General features: G+C 57.7%; 1 protein-coding gene across 1 annotated transcript; it reads left to right on the forward strand.

Annotated features, from left to right (window-relative positions):
• Positions 1 to 10,732: 10,732 nt before the first annotated feature.
• On the forward strand, positions 10,733 to 14,699 carry LOC310919505 (cilia- and flagella-associated protein 45-like; the record flags this gene model as incomplete). The annotated part of the gene is made up of 11 exons (XM_083878871.1): positions 10,733 to 10,741; positions 11,201 to 11,328; positions 11,652 to 11,793; positions 12,137 to 12,310; positions 12,458 to 12,636; positions 12,771 to 12,900; positions 13,138 to 13,284; positions 13,555 to 13,668; positions 13,880 to 14,073; positions 14,226 to 14,450; positions 14,621 to 14,699. 11 exons carry the CDS (start codon positions 10,733 to 10,735, stop codon positions 14,697 to 14,699), a joined length of 1,521 nt encoding a protein of 506 aa, XP_083734997.1.
• Positions 14,700 to 14,922: the final 223 nt, after the last annotated feature.

A 14,922-nucleotide genomic window follows, 5' to 3' on the forward strand; every position in this document is an offset into this window, starting at 1 on the left:
CATGGGGTTTTCCTATTGGGAAGGGCAGAGATACGGCAGGGTTTTGGCTTGGGTGTGAGGAGCTGGGATCAACTCCCAGCTCTCTCTCCATCTGGGGATCAGAAGGAACAGTCAAACTGCTTCCCACAGGGAGAATTGACTGCCACTGCCAGAACCCAGGCCTGTACTGCTTCCTCTTTACTGTTGGTGAGCCTTTGCTTGGAAGAGCAGCTGTTGAACTGTGACTTTATTAACATCTCCTATGCTTGGAAAGAACCCTCACCAACTCCAGAGGCACCTCAGGGGAAAACCCAGGACCCTGAGCCCCTCCTAATGTGATGGAGCCTCTCCTGGCTGCATTTGGGAGCCAGGCTGCTGCTGCCCAACCCCACCATTTTTCTGTCTTTTCTCTGATTGGTTTTGCTACACTGGAATCCAGCACCACGTGTCTGCTGGGACACCCCACGGCTCCTGCTACAGCTGCGGAGTTTGGGTTACTTTTTGTTTTGCCACTCTGGGGTCTGCTCACCTCTGCCATTCCAGCTGTTGCTTCCGAGGTTCCTGCTACAGCACATTTCACTATCCGGAGGGTAACTGGGACAAATTCCCCGCAGTGAGTTTGTAAAGAAAGCCACTTTTCCACCCCTTGTGCTGGCTGCACCCGCCAGTACCATGGAGAGAGAGAGAGAGAGAAATAAAGCCGAGCTGGCGCCACAGCGCCCCCTGCAGCCACAGGGGAATCATCGCACCCGCCCTGCCTGGCCGGGAGCCACCAGCGCCCCTGCTGGCTGTGCCCAGAACTGCACTGGAGGCAAAGTGCCTGCAGCCGTTGAGGAGTTTCTGGTTCTGTTTGTTGCTGCCATTGTTGTTCTTTGTTCGCTTTGTTATCCATATATATATATATATACACGTTATTAACCGCTCAGACCCCAAGTGGGAAGGAGTTCTAAAAGTTTTATTGAGAACAATAAAAGAATTCACAAAGCAAAAGGCTCATCCACAAAATGGTGGCTTTGCCTTTTATACCCCTGGTGCTGCATCAGCTTGATGCTTATTCATTTTGATTTTACACAGTCTCAGCTCCTGTCACTCTCCTCACAGCCAACTCAGTTTTGTCACTGTGGTCCTCGGGGCCATGAGTGGGTGAATTTCTGCTCCTTTTAAGGTCATGTCCCAAAGGCTTGGCCAGCAACAGTCCATCCAATGTAAACCCACAAAACCCACACCGCAACACACAAAACCATCCCTGCAAAAACCAACCTTGTAACCAGGCCACCGCAAGAACATCAGCCACTCCGTAACACATATCACTATCTCAACACTAGCAACATCACAATATTTATTGAATTCTATGTTCAATAATGTAATATCAATTCATATAATGCCCAGCGCAAGTCAACTTCCATTAACCTCTATATATACTAGCACAATATATACTAGCAAATAACTGTTATTCTCGTTCCCATATCTTTGCCTGAAAGCCCCCTAATTTCAAAGTTATAATAATTCAGAGAGTAGGGTGTTGGGAAAGATGAATCAGGGAAACCTTATAAATATGATTGCTTGGCAAAAGATTCTGAAAATGTGAAACCTGTAGTCAAGATAGAAATAGAAGCTTACTTTGAGTTGTAGGATATCGAGTCTTAGTTACTATATAACCTAAAGACAATAGCCTAGCCAGCTGAAGGAGAATCCCTTTTGATTGAACAATACCTTTCTGCTGGCTAAGGGATCCAAAGGTCAATGTAGCAAAACAGAAAAGTCTAAAGAGTAGTTTTTAGAGTTTAAAATATAACACATGGTAATGTAGTAGTTCTTATAGGCTGTATGTAGATTCTATAGGATTTTGTGTCTTGTATTAGTTGGTCACTGTAAATTAGAATATTCATCACAAAAGGAGATATAATGTATTGTAACCAGGACCTCACTCTCTTGGCTCTCTCTCTCTGGACCTCGCTCTTCTTGCCCTGCTCTTACCTCTGCTCTCTTCCCCCTGCACTCTGACTCCTGCCAGCTTGCTGTCTCTCTCTCCCCTCTTCTTAGCCCATACCCTCTTGCTCTCTCTCAATCTCTCTCTGGGACTTCCCTTCAGCCGAGGCTGGTGGCTGAAGGGAAGGCCCTTTCTACCCACGACCCTTGTAATAAAACCACATATTCTAGAATATCTCAGGTTTGCAGAGTACCTTGTCCCTGTAAGTCACGGATGCTTCTACAGTAGGGGGTCATATTTTCCATTCCAAGTGCGGTTCCCGCCTTCCTTGGCAGACACTTGTCTTTCTAAGCAAGACATACTGGCAGCCCACAATTGGAGAATCACATTCTCAAGGCCTGACAGAGCTGAACAAAGAAACACCATTTCTGCCAGTTGAACCAAAAAGCTGCATTTTTGTCCCAGGAGCATGGAACCAGGTCCTGTGGCCCCTTGGAACTGGGACATGAAACAAGAAGCCACCTGGTGTACTGGGAACACTGGGAGTGGGATCGCAGAGCTGCTGGGAGTGTGGAGGTTGGGAGGAACCAATCTGATTTTTATTTATGTCTCTATGTACGCTATACATGAGGTGAAAAATTACTCCAGGGGCTGTACATGTGCTGGGAACCCTGTCCTGGGGAGGCTTCCTGTTACAGCCAATCAGGGGAGAGAAAGCTTCCATGAACGGGCTGTGAGTGACACCCCCCCCCCACCCCCCCCCCCCCGCCACTGGCTGGTGAGACAGTTGCCTGGATGCCCAGGAAAAATGTCTGGGAAACATGCCCAGGAAAAAATGCCCAGGAAATTGGGCTGTGGAAGGAATAGGAGGAGCCTTAGCAAATAAAAGCAGTTAACTGTGACACAACAGTAGCCTCTTTGGGTTTCTTGGGGGGATCAGGGGCTTGCTCAGAGGCTCAGTTTTACCCTCCTTCCCACCTCGCCTTTGCCTCCCTGTGGTCCTTATTCCCTGTTCACATCCGTTCTTCCCAGCTTCACTGCTTCCGAGAGGCAGCTCTTCCTGTGACAACTTGGTGCTCCACTGCTTCCCCAACCTGGTGCTCCACCACTTCTCCACTCCGCAGGAGTGCAGGCTGCCTGCACACACCTGCTGCCTCTGCTATGTTGCCCGTGTTGCCCACAGCAACGAGCCTGCTGCACCATAACTACCAGCCCATGGCAGCCATCCCATAGCCACCAGTGCCACAGCAATAGCCCTCAGCCAGGTCACAGCCATTGCTCACCGATGCCAGACACTCACAGATGCCACCACTTGGAAATCACACCCAGCCACTCACAAAAGCCACGAGGGCTCACCACACACACACTCCATCTGCTGAGTGATGCCAACAGAGCTCCCGGGGTTCTTGCACTAATGCTGTCCCTGTCTTCTGTTTCTCTCCCTGTCTCTCTTTTTCCCCCTCTACTTCCTCTTCCAATCACCCTTCGATAAGAACACTTACACTCTTTTATCAATAAACATTTCTCAGATATAATATTGCCACATATCTGCTTTATTTTCATCCAAGAAATCGATCAGAGAGAATCCTCCCCAACTGTCCCCTTTACAGTGGGATGGGACAGGAGGAGTGGAAGGGGGAATGGGGAATGGGGAACCCCTGGGTGTGCTGGGAGCACTGTGGGGAGAGAATGGGGAAGTCAGTGAGGGTGCTTGGGCTCTCGGATGGGGATTGAGGAGCCCCTGGGGGTACTGGGAGAGGAACTGGGGGCCACAGTGGAGCCTCCTTGAAAGGATGGGCAACCACAGGAGCCATGGAGGCACCACCCCCAGTGTCTCCCAGTGCCTCCTGCTTCCCAGAGTGTCACAACTTTTGTTGCAGAGTGTCATAGATGTCACTGGGTTCCCATGGTTGCCCATGTGGCCCCTGCAGCTCCGAGTAGGTTGCCTGAGGATCTTCCACAGGGAGTGCCAGGGGCTCTGGGAGGGCCCTGTGTGAATAAGGGGATATGTGGAAGGGGATGGGAGGTGCTGGGGGTTTGGGTACAAGGTGTATCATGGCTGGAGCCTGCACTCACCTTTCCTGGTGCTTCCTTGCAGTTGCAAAGGAAAACTGGAGGGGTGACTTTAGAGTCGTGGGGGCCTCCCTCCACCCACGGGAATCCTGAGCCTCCACCAGACCTTCAATTCCTTCCAGGACCCCTGAGAACCCCTGATGCCCCCCAACACTCCTGAACCACCCCAGTGCTCTGGAATCCCTGAACCCCCAGAAATCCTGGCAGAGAGGGGACCCTCCAAATTCCCCCAGGATCACTGAGAGAACCCCCGCCCACATCCCTACAAGACCCTCCAACATCACCCCAAATCCTTGAGGACCCTGAGAAAAGGTCCTGAGCGTCCAGCGCTGTCCAAGTCAGAGGCTGTGGGTGTCACCCCTCACCTTCACATTCCAGGTGGCCTCCCACCTCCCCAGGGTCCACATTGTCCCCATTGTCACCCACCCATGTTGTTCCACCAGTGCCAGCCCACAACTACACCCATGAGCAGGACCAGGAACAGGAGAGACACACCAACCCCTATGGTCACTGTTGGGGATAGAAGGAACACATCAGAGTCACCTGTCACTCCAGGGATCCTACAATCCCAATAACTCTGCTACTCCACCTCTGTTCCAGTGTCCCTGCGGTGTCACCTCCAGGGCCAGCTCAGGGCTGAGTGCCCGGAACACGCGATACTCATCCAGCTTGTTGGTGGCCACACACTGGTAAGTGCCCGAATGTCCCACATTGATGTCCTCAAGATCCAGAACAGGACCCCGGGCCACCTCCTGCCCATTGTGCAGCCAGGTGAAGTTGACAGGGGCTGAGCCCACCTGCACCGAGCAGCGCAGGGTCACGGGGTCACCTGTGTGCACCTGGTGTGACAGGGGACCGGGGGTGATGGTGGCATTGGCCACGGGCACTGTGGGGACAGAGACAGGCCTGAGGCCAGGAGAAGGGGCTGGGACCCAGCGTGTGGGAATGAGGGAGTCTTTGTGGTGGCACCTGGAGACAGAGGGTCTCCTTCACCCAGGAGGAGTGACCCCATGCTGGTGGGGGTCATCATGTGCTGTAAAATGAGAGCATGTGACGGATGAAGGGTGAAGGACAAGGATGGGATAAGAGTAAGGTGAGGATGGGATGAGGGCTGCTGTGTCCAAGGCTGGTGATGGCCGTCACCTCGTGGGGGGCACAGAATGATGTGGGTGGGATGTGATGGGTCTGATGAGGCATATCAACAGGGGAATCACACCAATCCCAAGGGTCTCACTCCCCTGGGAGGGTCATGCTCAGTGTGGTGAATGTGACCTGATGGGGAGTGGGGCATGTGACAGCTGGCATTAGGGATCCATGGCCTGGATGTCCTGGGTGGGATACCTGGAGCCAGATGGTCCCAGTTCCCCTGGGCTGTAACACCCAGTTGTGGAGGCTGTGACCTGGGGTGGATTGGGATGGTGGGGCAGGGTTGCGGTGGAACGGGAATGTGTGAAATTGGGGATGCTGTGGGTGGGATCACCCTCAGCCCAAGGGTCCTGCTTGCCCAGAACAGTGACATTCAATGCAGGGCTTTCAGCCACGCTGTCCCCATCACTGGCCTAGCATTTGTGTGGCCGCTGTCCTCGTCCCCCAAGTGCCACAGTTCCAGGTGGGTGCTGGTGCCCAGCATTGGCCCCGAGGCTTCATGGTGCCATGAGGACAGGGGACCTGTCCCTGTGCCCACCGCGCAGCTCAGGTCCCCCAGTGGCACCTGTCCTCCAGGCAGCTGCACTTACAGGGACACGCCTGACAGTGGGACCATTGTCAGGGGTCACAGGAAAGATTGGAGACATGAGAGGAGTGGGGGATGACCAGGGAGCAGTGAACAACTCAAGGAGGGCAAGGATCAAAGCGGGGTGGGGGAATCCTAGGGAGGAAGACAGGAACTCAGAGATGGGGGAGAGGCTTGGAAAGAACTGGAAGGGACCCCAGGGAAGGGTGGGAAATTCTGCCAGGGGATATATGGAGAGAGTTGAAGGGAACCACAGGGAAGGTTTTGGGGACCCAGACAGGGATGGTGAGACCTGTGGACAATGGAGGGACCTAAGAAAGGGAGAGGTGCAACTAGGGAAGGGTGAGGGGACCTGCTAGGGGATGTAGGCAGCATGGAAGGTGGTGGGAGGACCCAAGGAGAGACCTGGGAAGGCAGGGTGGTATGCAGGGGATTGAGCAAGGATGGGAGACCTGGGAGGGCTATGGGGGCTCCCCGTGCCCATCCCCACACTCACTGTGCACCGTGACGTGGAGCCGGGCGCTGCTCTTCCACACAGCGCCCCCTCAGAGTGCACCTGGCAGCTGTAATTCCCTGAGTGGGAGACCCCCACGGCGGGCACCAGGAGTTGTGGGGACCCCTGTGGGCCCCCCACCAACTGCCCATCCCGGTAGAAGAGGTGCAGGAGGGGGGCTGGGGGCTGCAGGGAGCTGGAGGTGCTGAAGCAGCTGAGATTGAGGGGGGACCCCTTGATGGGCTTGGGGGGACCCTCCAGCACCGGCACCATGAAGAGCTCAGGGAAGGAGAGGAGAGGGGGCCACGGTGACCCTGAGTCCCTGGAGAGGGGCTGTGGGGTTGCTGAGGTGTGAGATGTGGGGATGCTCACCGTGCACTGTCACTGCCACCGGCGCCGACTTCACCCACTTCCATGATACCCCAGAGTTTACCCAGCCCGCGCAGCTGTAGTTGCTACTGTCGTGCAGCTGCAGTGTGGACAGCCACAGATCAGTCGCCATGGGGAACCGCCTCACCTTCTTGTCCCCATGGTAGAATCGCACCTCAGTGACCGACTTGTTCTGCCAGCACCGGCAGCACAGTGTCACTGAGGCCTCCACCTGCAGCGGCCGCATCGGCACCTGCAGCACCAGCCACTCTGTGGGACACAGGGGTCCTGTCACACCAGGGGGTCCCGTTTCCATGGGGATCACCCATTGGGTCACACCCAGAGCACCAGGTCTTCTCAATTCCACAAACAGGGTCCCCTTGCAATGGGATGCTCGGGGCTGTTCCCAAAAGAGGGGGATGACCCATGGAGCAGGGCCCACCCAGAACCTCCCGCATCCAGCGGGTGCCAAGCTGTGAACACCCAAACTCACCTCACCATTTAAGACTCTCACGGGGAGGCTGAGCCTGGTGCCAGGTCTGTCACATGTGTAGGTGCCACTCTCGGTGACAGTGAACTTATCCTGCAATTCCTGGCCCCATCGCCGCCCATCCTTGTACCAGGTGGTGGTACCAGCAGTCCCCGAGCCCTGGCAGGTCAGTGTCACCCGGTCCCACAGCACCGCCGGCCTCCAGGGGGGCTCCACCAGGAGCTGGGTGGTCTGGGCACCTGCAGGTGACAGGGGACACCAGCCTGCCAGGGCCACCACAGGGCTGGGGACAGCAGGGGAGGGACATGGCATCCCCCGAGGACTCACCAACAAGGCCGAGGGTCTGGGCTGGAAGAGAGAAGGGACAGAACTGAGTGGGGGTGGCCCTGCAGGGACAGCAGCACATGGGGGATGAGGTTTGGTGTCTGTCCCCAGACTGTCCCCAATGGAATACTGGTGTGGCACAGAGGTCTTGGGGACGGGGACACCTTGATCACCCAGGGCAGAGGCAGGACATGGGGACACTCTGGACACTCCATTCTCCTACAGGTCACCTCCACAATCCTCACAGCTCCTGTCCCCACAGCCACATCCCCATGACCCTGTGCCCATGATCCCATTCTGATGGCATCTGTCCCCATAGCCCATCTGCATGGTACGTTGCCCTTGTATCCCTGTTCCCCTGTATCCCTGTTCCCCTGTCCCTGTCTTGGGGACCTCAGGGGACCCCACAGGCCCCCTGTGCCCCCTCCCCACCAGTCCCTGCCTCACCAGGGCCCATCTCTGGAGTGTAAAGCCCATGCCTGGGGCACTCACCCCACAGGAGCAGCACCACCTTCCCGGCCATCCCCATGTCCCCAGCCATGTGGACTGGCTGTCACTTGCTGCTGTGGTCACCGGTCCCCTGGGTGGCGGCTCTTTGGACAAAGAGGAAGGAAGTGACGTCACGTCTTGTCCCCACGTGTAGGTGGCCCTTGGTGGGGGCAGGGTGGGGACAGGCTGGGGATGTAGAGGGACTCGCTGGGTTATGGTGGAACCTGGTGGGACATGGGAATCTCAGGACTTTAAGGCTCCAGGGATGTGTGGAGCTAAGTAGGGATTTCCAGAAGAGCAGGGTGGCCCGGGAATAGGATTCCTGGGAAATTGGGGTGCCGTGGGATTGGAGTGCCTGAGGAAGAGGAGACACAGGGGATGGGGATCCTGAGGAATGTGGGTCCCATTGGGTGGCAGGACCAGGGATGGGGGTTCCAGGGGAATATGGGCTGCAGGGATTTGGCATCATGGGATGCAGGTTCCAGGGATGGAGGGTCCTGGGGGACTGGGAAGCCCATGGGATGGGATGAAGGGGAGGGGAATTCTAGGCTATGAAGATCCTGGGAAATGGGCATCCTGGGATGGGGGTCCCCAGGAGAGGGAACCTAGGGAACGAGGCCCCATGTTTGGGGTCCCAGGGGAATGGGGGTCTCAGGGATGGGCAGTGGCTGTGTGGACACATGGGTTGCAGCTCCTTCACCAGGTGCCTCAGATTTTGGGGTGACACAAATCAAATATATATCAAATATAGATATCAAATGGGGGCCAAATGAACTTGATTTTTTCAAGGTTGTCCTGTGGACCTTCCCGAGGCAGAAGGGTGGGGGGAGAAGTGGTGAGAAAAGCTTATCCACAGCTCTGCTGAACTCTTGCTTTTCCTGAAACTTGAAAAAAGACTAGTGAACACACAGGGAGGCAGAAAAAGAGTACACATCTCATTTAATAAGAAAAATAGAATATACAGCTTACAATTGTCCAGAGCAACTCAAAGAAGCAAAAAAAACCCCAAAACAAAAACAGAGACCTCCATAGTATTGGAGGAGGTTCCCATGGTGCTCTGGGTCTGTGCTCCCCACCCTGGACCATTTTCCTCTCTTTATTTCTTTCTGTTCTTATTTTCCTCACTGTTGTACATTCCCCCTGCCAGTTTATGGCTCAGCAATCCCGAAGAGAACTTGAGCAGGTAATGGGTTGAGGAGATGCCAGGGAGGGGGAAAGGAGGTTAGTGGGGTGCAGGGAGGGGTGGGGAGGCTTTGGGGGATGGGGATGTCGGGCTGTGCCCCCCAAACACTTTCACTTTCTTTTTTCTGGACAAGAAGGAAAAGGCTATTTGTGATAAGAGTCAAATGGGAAAGGGGGGTGGGCTTTGTCCTGGGGGGAAAACCAGGGGGGCCCTATCCTGGGAGGTCCCTGTTCTGGGGTGACACGACCTAAGGGAATCCAGCCCAAAGGGTACCACATCCTGGCATGAGGTGATCCTGTCCCTGGGGATGGCAGTTCTGGAATTGTCCCTGCATGTTCCTGGTCGGGTGCCTGTCCCCAGGGGTGCCACATCCTGGGGACCCCTGTCAATCCAAGTGTGGGGCCCAGCCATGGCCCAGCCCCAGTGCACAGGGATGGGCATTGGCCAGCCCTGCTCTGGCCAGCCCCAGCTGGCAGCCAGGACCTGAGGGTCCCCCCCTGCCCCCCTGGCTTTGATTCTGGCAGCTTCAGAGCTGCTGCAAAGGTGAGAATTCTGTGGCAGGAAAAGGCCTGGCTGTGGTTTGCTCAGCCCTGCAAGAAGCACAAGAGCCAATGGGAGCCCAAGCAGTGGCTCTGTGAGGGCCTTTGATGGTTTTCAGAGTGGGGGGGTGGCTGGAAACAGCCCCTGCAGGGGCAGCTGTGAGGGAATCAGTCCAGAAATGCAGGAATTGATAATTTTTTCCCTCTCAGCAAGGGGCTGAGAGAGCCCCAGAAGTTCTGCAGATCCCACACCCATCTGCTGACCAGGACCCTCCTCCTCCTTCCTGCCTTGCAGTGGATGGACAGTGGCCGGATGCCCTGCACCCACCAAAGCCACTCTGTCACTGTCCTCTGCCCCTGGATGGGGAGAGAAATTTCAACGAAGGATTCCTGGGTTGTCATAAAGGACCGGGAGAGATCCTGTCTCAGGAAAAACAGGCTCAGATTTAGCGATATGCATTGAATTTACTGCTGACAAAATCAGAGCAGGATAAGAAGTCAAATAAACCATTCAAAACACTTTCCCCCACCCCAAACTCCTTCCTGGGGCTCTCCCTCCTCCCTCCAGCAGCACAGGGGGATGGGAATGGGGCCCCGGGTAGTTCAGCACAGGTGGTTTCTGCCGCTGCTCAGCCAGGGCAGTCGCAGTCCTTGCCCAGCTCGGCCAAGGTGGGGTCCCTGCCTTCCTCGGGAGACCCTTCTCCAGGGAATTCTCCAGCAGGAGTCCTTCCCGTGGGCTGCAGCTCTGCCCCAGCTGCTCCAGGCTGGGGCGCTTCCTTGCCCGGGCTCAGTGCCTCGGGAACTGCTCCAGCAGGGACTTCCCACAGGCTCACAGCCCCCTTCGGGCATCCCCTGCTCAGCCGGGGGCTCCTGCAGGGCTGCAGGGGGGTCTCTGCTCCCCGGGGACCCCCACGGGCTGCCGGGGAATCTCCGGAGCCCCTCGTGCCCCTCCCTCCTCCCTGCAGGGCTGTTTCTCCCGCAGCCTCGGGCTCCTCTCGGCTGCCGCAATTCCATCTCTGCCATCCTGTGGATTTACCCTTCCCAGCTCTGGGAGCTCCCGCACCAACTCCCCCCACCCCATCCCCCATCTCCTCCAGGACATCAGTCCCGGGAGGTATTGGGAGCGCTGCCATGGCAACAGTCAGTCCCGACATGTCGCAACAGTGGCTCCTGACACGCCGTCACAATCGCTTCAGACACATCCCAACCGCCCGTCCCACCTCATTGTGACAGTCGGCTCCGGGACATTGTCCCACCTCCCACACTCCATGACAGCGCCGGCACTGGCAGCGCGATGGCAGCCGCGACTGCTGGCTCAGGATCCCGCTCGCCCTGTCCCGGAGACTCCTCCCGGGGGTCCCACCTCCCCTCCCGTCGGCGGCTTTGCTCACCGGGATTGAAGTCCCTCCTTCCCAAGGTCTCCACCCGGGGGTTCTCAGACGGGATACCGGTGTCCCCCTGACCCCCAGCCCCTCCGGCCCCTCCGGCCGTGCCCCAGAGAGCACGATCGAGGTCCAGAGCTTAACTCAGGATCGGCCGGTGTCTGGCGAGCACTGAGTGGGGGGGTTTCAGGATCCCTCGCATCGTCCTTTTCCACAGGGCACGGGATCCAGCAGCCTCATTGTGATCCTTCAGGATGTGCCAAAGGATTCTGAATTGCTGCCCTCTGTCACATACAAACCAAAGACCACCAGAATTATCACCAAGGACCTGATCCGGGACCTCGTGTAAGGCTGTGCCCCAGCCCTGAGGGGTTTTGGGGGAATGGGTGTCACTGCGCCATCCTAAAATCTCTGGGGAGCAGGGACTGGCAGTATGCCCTGCCCACCCCCGGGGATCCTGCCCCCCTGCATCCCTGGTGCCACTTTCACCACACTTCCCCTTTCTGCTTCACCCCAAAGCAGGAGAGCCGGGTCCCCACGGCTTCCCCAGCGCTTCCTGCATTGCCCTGGGCTGGCTTGGTGGCCGAGTGGGCAGCTCAGGCAGCTCAGGGAACACAGGGAGCTCTTGGGGTCTCCGTGCCACTGAGCTCTCTCCCTGTGCTCCCCAGCATTCCCCAGCAGAAGCCTCAGTCGAGTCTCATCGTTGGGGAAAAGGAATATGAGAGGATCAAGAAATCAGCTCAAGCCCCGACTGAGCGGGAGCACTGGGACAGGCTGAAGACCCTGAAAGCCAGACAGGACGCTGCTTTCGTAGGCATTTCCTTTCCTGCTCCCTCTTCTCCTGCTCCGCGGCCAGGCTCTAGGGAGGGTGGCTTCACCAAGGGGGTCCCTTTTGTCTCTCATGTTTTGGGGCACAGGGAAGGCTGCAGGGCTTGGGGCTGCACTGAGAGCTGGGCAGCATCCCTGGAATTGTGCCCAGCACTTCCAGCCTTCCAAGGGCACCGAGTGTCTGCCCAAAGATGTGGGAAGGGGTGCCTATGGCTGTGCCAGGGCCCCAGGAGCCCATCATGCCCCCTCTCTGTGCCAGGAATGCAGCACCTGAAGTGTGACCCCTGCGAGCCCTCGGATTGGGCAGCGCTCTCTGTCCCTGCAGGAAACCCTGAAAAAGGCCCAGATGGAGGAGCAGAGAAAGGCAGAACTGGAGGACAAGAGGAACCGTCGGAGTGACCTGGAGGAGGAGCAGGAGCAGCAGGAGAAGCAGAAGGTGCTGCAGCGGGCAAGGAGGATGAGGCTGGAGCAGGATGAAGAGATACGGGAACTGAACGCGGTAGGGCCAGCGCTCCCCGCTGTCACCTGGCACTGCCTGAGCCTCCCCTGCTCCTCGGGCTCCCAGGCTCTTCCTCTCCTTCCCTTGCCCTCCCTCTCCCTGTGTCCCAGTGCAGCTCCAGGCCACAGACACCTCTTGTCCCCACAGCTGTTCCTCAATGCCAAGTGCAACATGATCCGGGACAAGCAAGTCCTGGAGAAGCAGCTGATCCACAAGGAACTGGCGGCGGAGGAGAAGCGTCTGGAGAAGATGATGGAAATGGAGCGGGACAAGGGCATGGAGGCCCAGGAGGAGCTGGAACGCCACAGGAAGCAGGAGCTGATGAGGTGGGCAGGAGGCTCCCTCTTCTCCATGGAGGCATCCTGCCCATTCCAACCACACCAGCTCTGTCCATGCCAGCGTTCCCACAATGGGGAGCAGGATGGAGCCAGAGGGAAACCTTCTGCTCTTGTATTCCCAGAGCCAGGCAGGACATTGTGAAACAGATGGAGCAGAATGCAGAGGAGAGGGCACTGAGGGCTGAGGAGGTGTACCAGGAGGGACAGAGGCAACTGGAGCGCCTGGAGCAGATGAAGAGGGAGGATCGGAAGGTGGGAGCAGGGAACAGGGGGGTGCAGGGAAGTTTCCACCTGGCTGGAAAGGGTCTGGCTGTGCTGGATCAGCCACACTCGAAGAGTGGGGACAGCAGTCAGCAGGATCAGAGCTGTGGTCCCATGGGGACTCTGGGTCATCCCTGGGAGATGACCCAAAGTCTACCTGCCCTGAGTGAGGAGGAGGAAGAAGGAGCACTCAGCCTGGTGGCCTTCAACCCTGCATGACATTTCCAGGCCTGGGAGCAGAAACAGGAGAAACTAAAGCAAATCCATGACGAGATTAGACGTTTCAATGCAGAGAGCCAGAGGCTGAAGGATCAACAGCGGGAACGGGAGAGGCTGGAGGACGAGCGGATTCTGGAGCAGCAGCGGCAGAAGGCTGTAAGAGCAGGGCAGGGCAGGTGCTGCAGGAGCTGCCCTGGGGCTCTGTCTCACACCCCGAGGCTCTGTCCCAGCCCAGGGCTCTATCCCACACCCTGGGGCTCTGTCCCACACCCCGGGGCTCTGTCCCACACCCCAAGGCTCTGTCCCACACCCCAAGGCTCTGTCCCAGCTCAGGGCTCTGTCCCACACCCTGGGGCTCTGTCCCACATCCCAAGGCTCTGTCCCAAAACCTGAGGCTCCCTCTCTCCTCGGGGCTCTCCCCCATAGGAGCGTGAGGCCGCCTGGGAGGCAGAGCAGGAACAACTGCGCCTGGAGAAGGAGAAGGAGCTGGCCCGGCTCAGGGCCATGCAGGAGCAGGTCCAGGACTGGCAGGCAGAGCGGGTGAGTGGCACAGGCACAGGTGACGTGCTCCCCTGCCGCTGTCCCTGTCCCCAGCCTGGCAAAGAGGCAGTGCCTGGATGTGGGGGGTCTGCAGGACCAGCCCCTGGAGCCAGGGCATGTCCTGGAGTGGTGCCGGCAGAGCCAGAGCCATAGCCAAGGGCTTCCATAGCTGCCCCCGAGGGAGGCCCAGCACTGTCCCCTGTCTGGGCAGGATGCTCTGAGGGCCAAGAGGAACCAAGAGGTCGCAGACCGGGAATGGCGCCGGCAGGAGCTGGAGAAGGCACGGAAAAAGGCCCAGCTGGAACAGCAGCTGAGGCAGGACCGGCTGGAGCAGGTGGCCCAGAAGGAACAGTACCTGGCCATGCAGGTGGAGCAGGACCGCCAGGAATTCCAGAGGGTGCTCAAGTGAGGCACACGGGGCCGAGGGATTGCTGAGGCAATGGCTGGGGGCTCCCAGTTCCTGCTGGTGGCTCTGGGGGCTCCAGTGCCAGCCCAGGTGCCGTGCCAGGTGTGGGGGGTTGTGGTGGGGTCCCTGAGCCAGCCCAACTCTCCCGCAGGGCCCATCAGGAGCAGCTGGAGCGGGAGAAGCTGGAGCGGGAGCAGAGGGAGCTGCGGCAGCGCGCCCACGCCGAGTATCTCCGGCAGCAGATCCAGGAGCTCCAGCAGCAGAAGGAGCGGGAGCGGGCGGCCGTCCTTGAGGAGGGCCGGCAGCAGGAGCAGGAGGTCCAGCAGCGCCGCCAGCACCTCACCCAGCTCAGGCAGCAGAAGCTGCAGGAGTTCAGGTCAGGAGCTGCCAGTGCTGCTTTCCTGGGTCCCCTGGGCTCCCTGAGTCCTTCCTGCTGTCCCAGGCTGGGCCACCTCCCAGCTCCCTCTGCATCCTCAGCAAACGGGACCTGCTGCAGAGCCACGGTCCCAGATCCATTGGGAGTCTAATGGATTCTTTCCTCTGCAGAGCCGCCGGAATGCCCGAAAAGTACTGTGCCCATGTGGAGCACAAAGCCCAGAGCCGGGCCGGCACAGCCTCCTCCTAGGTCCAGTCCCACAAGGAACCAGCTCCAATTTCCCACAGATTTGGAACTCTATTTGCATTGACCAAATTTCCCAATTAAAAACGTGTTTGAGAAGATGGTGTTTTCTCTCCTCCTTTGGCCTCAGGGTTATTGGGGAGGAGCTGTCCATGGGGCTGGAGGAGCCTTGAGGTTCCTTGTCTCACCTGCCCTATTCTGGGGTTTTGGTTAGGGTTTAGGCTTTTTA

The sequence above is a fragment of the Zosterops lateralis genome, assembly GCF_965231275.1.
Source record: "Zosterops lateralis genome assembly, chromosome: 27".
Taxonomy (NCBI): Eukaryota; Metazoa; Chordata; class Aves; order Passeriformes; family Zosteropidae; genus Zosterops; species Zosterops lateralis.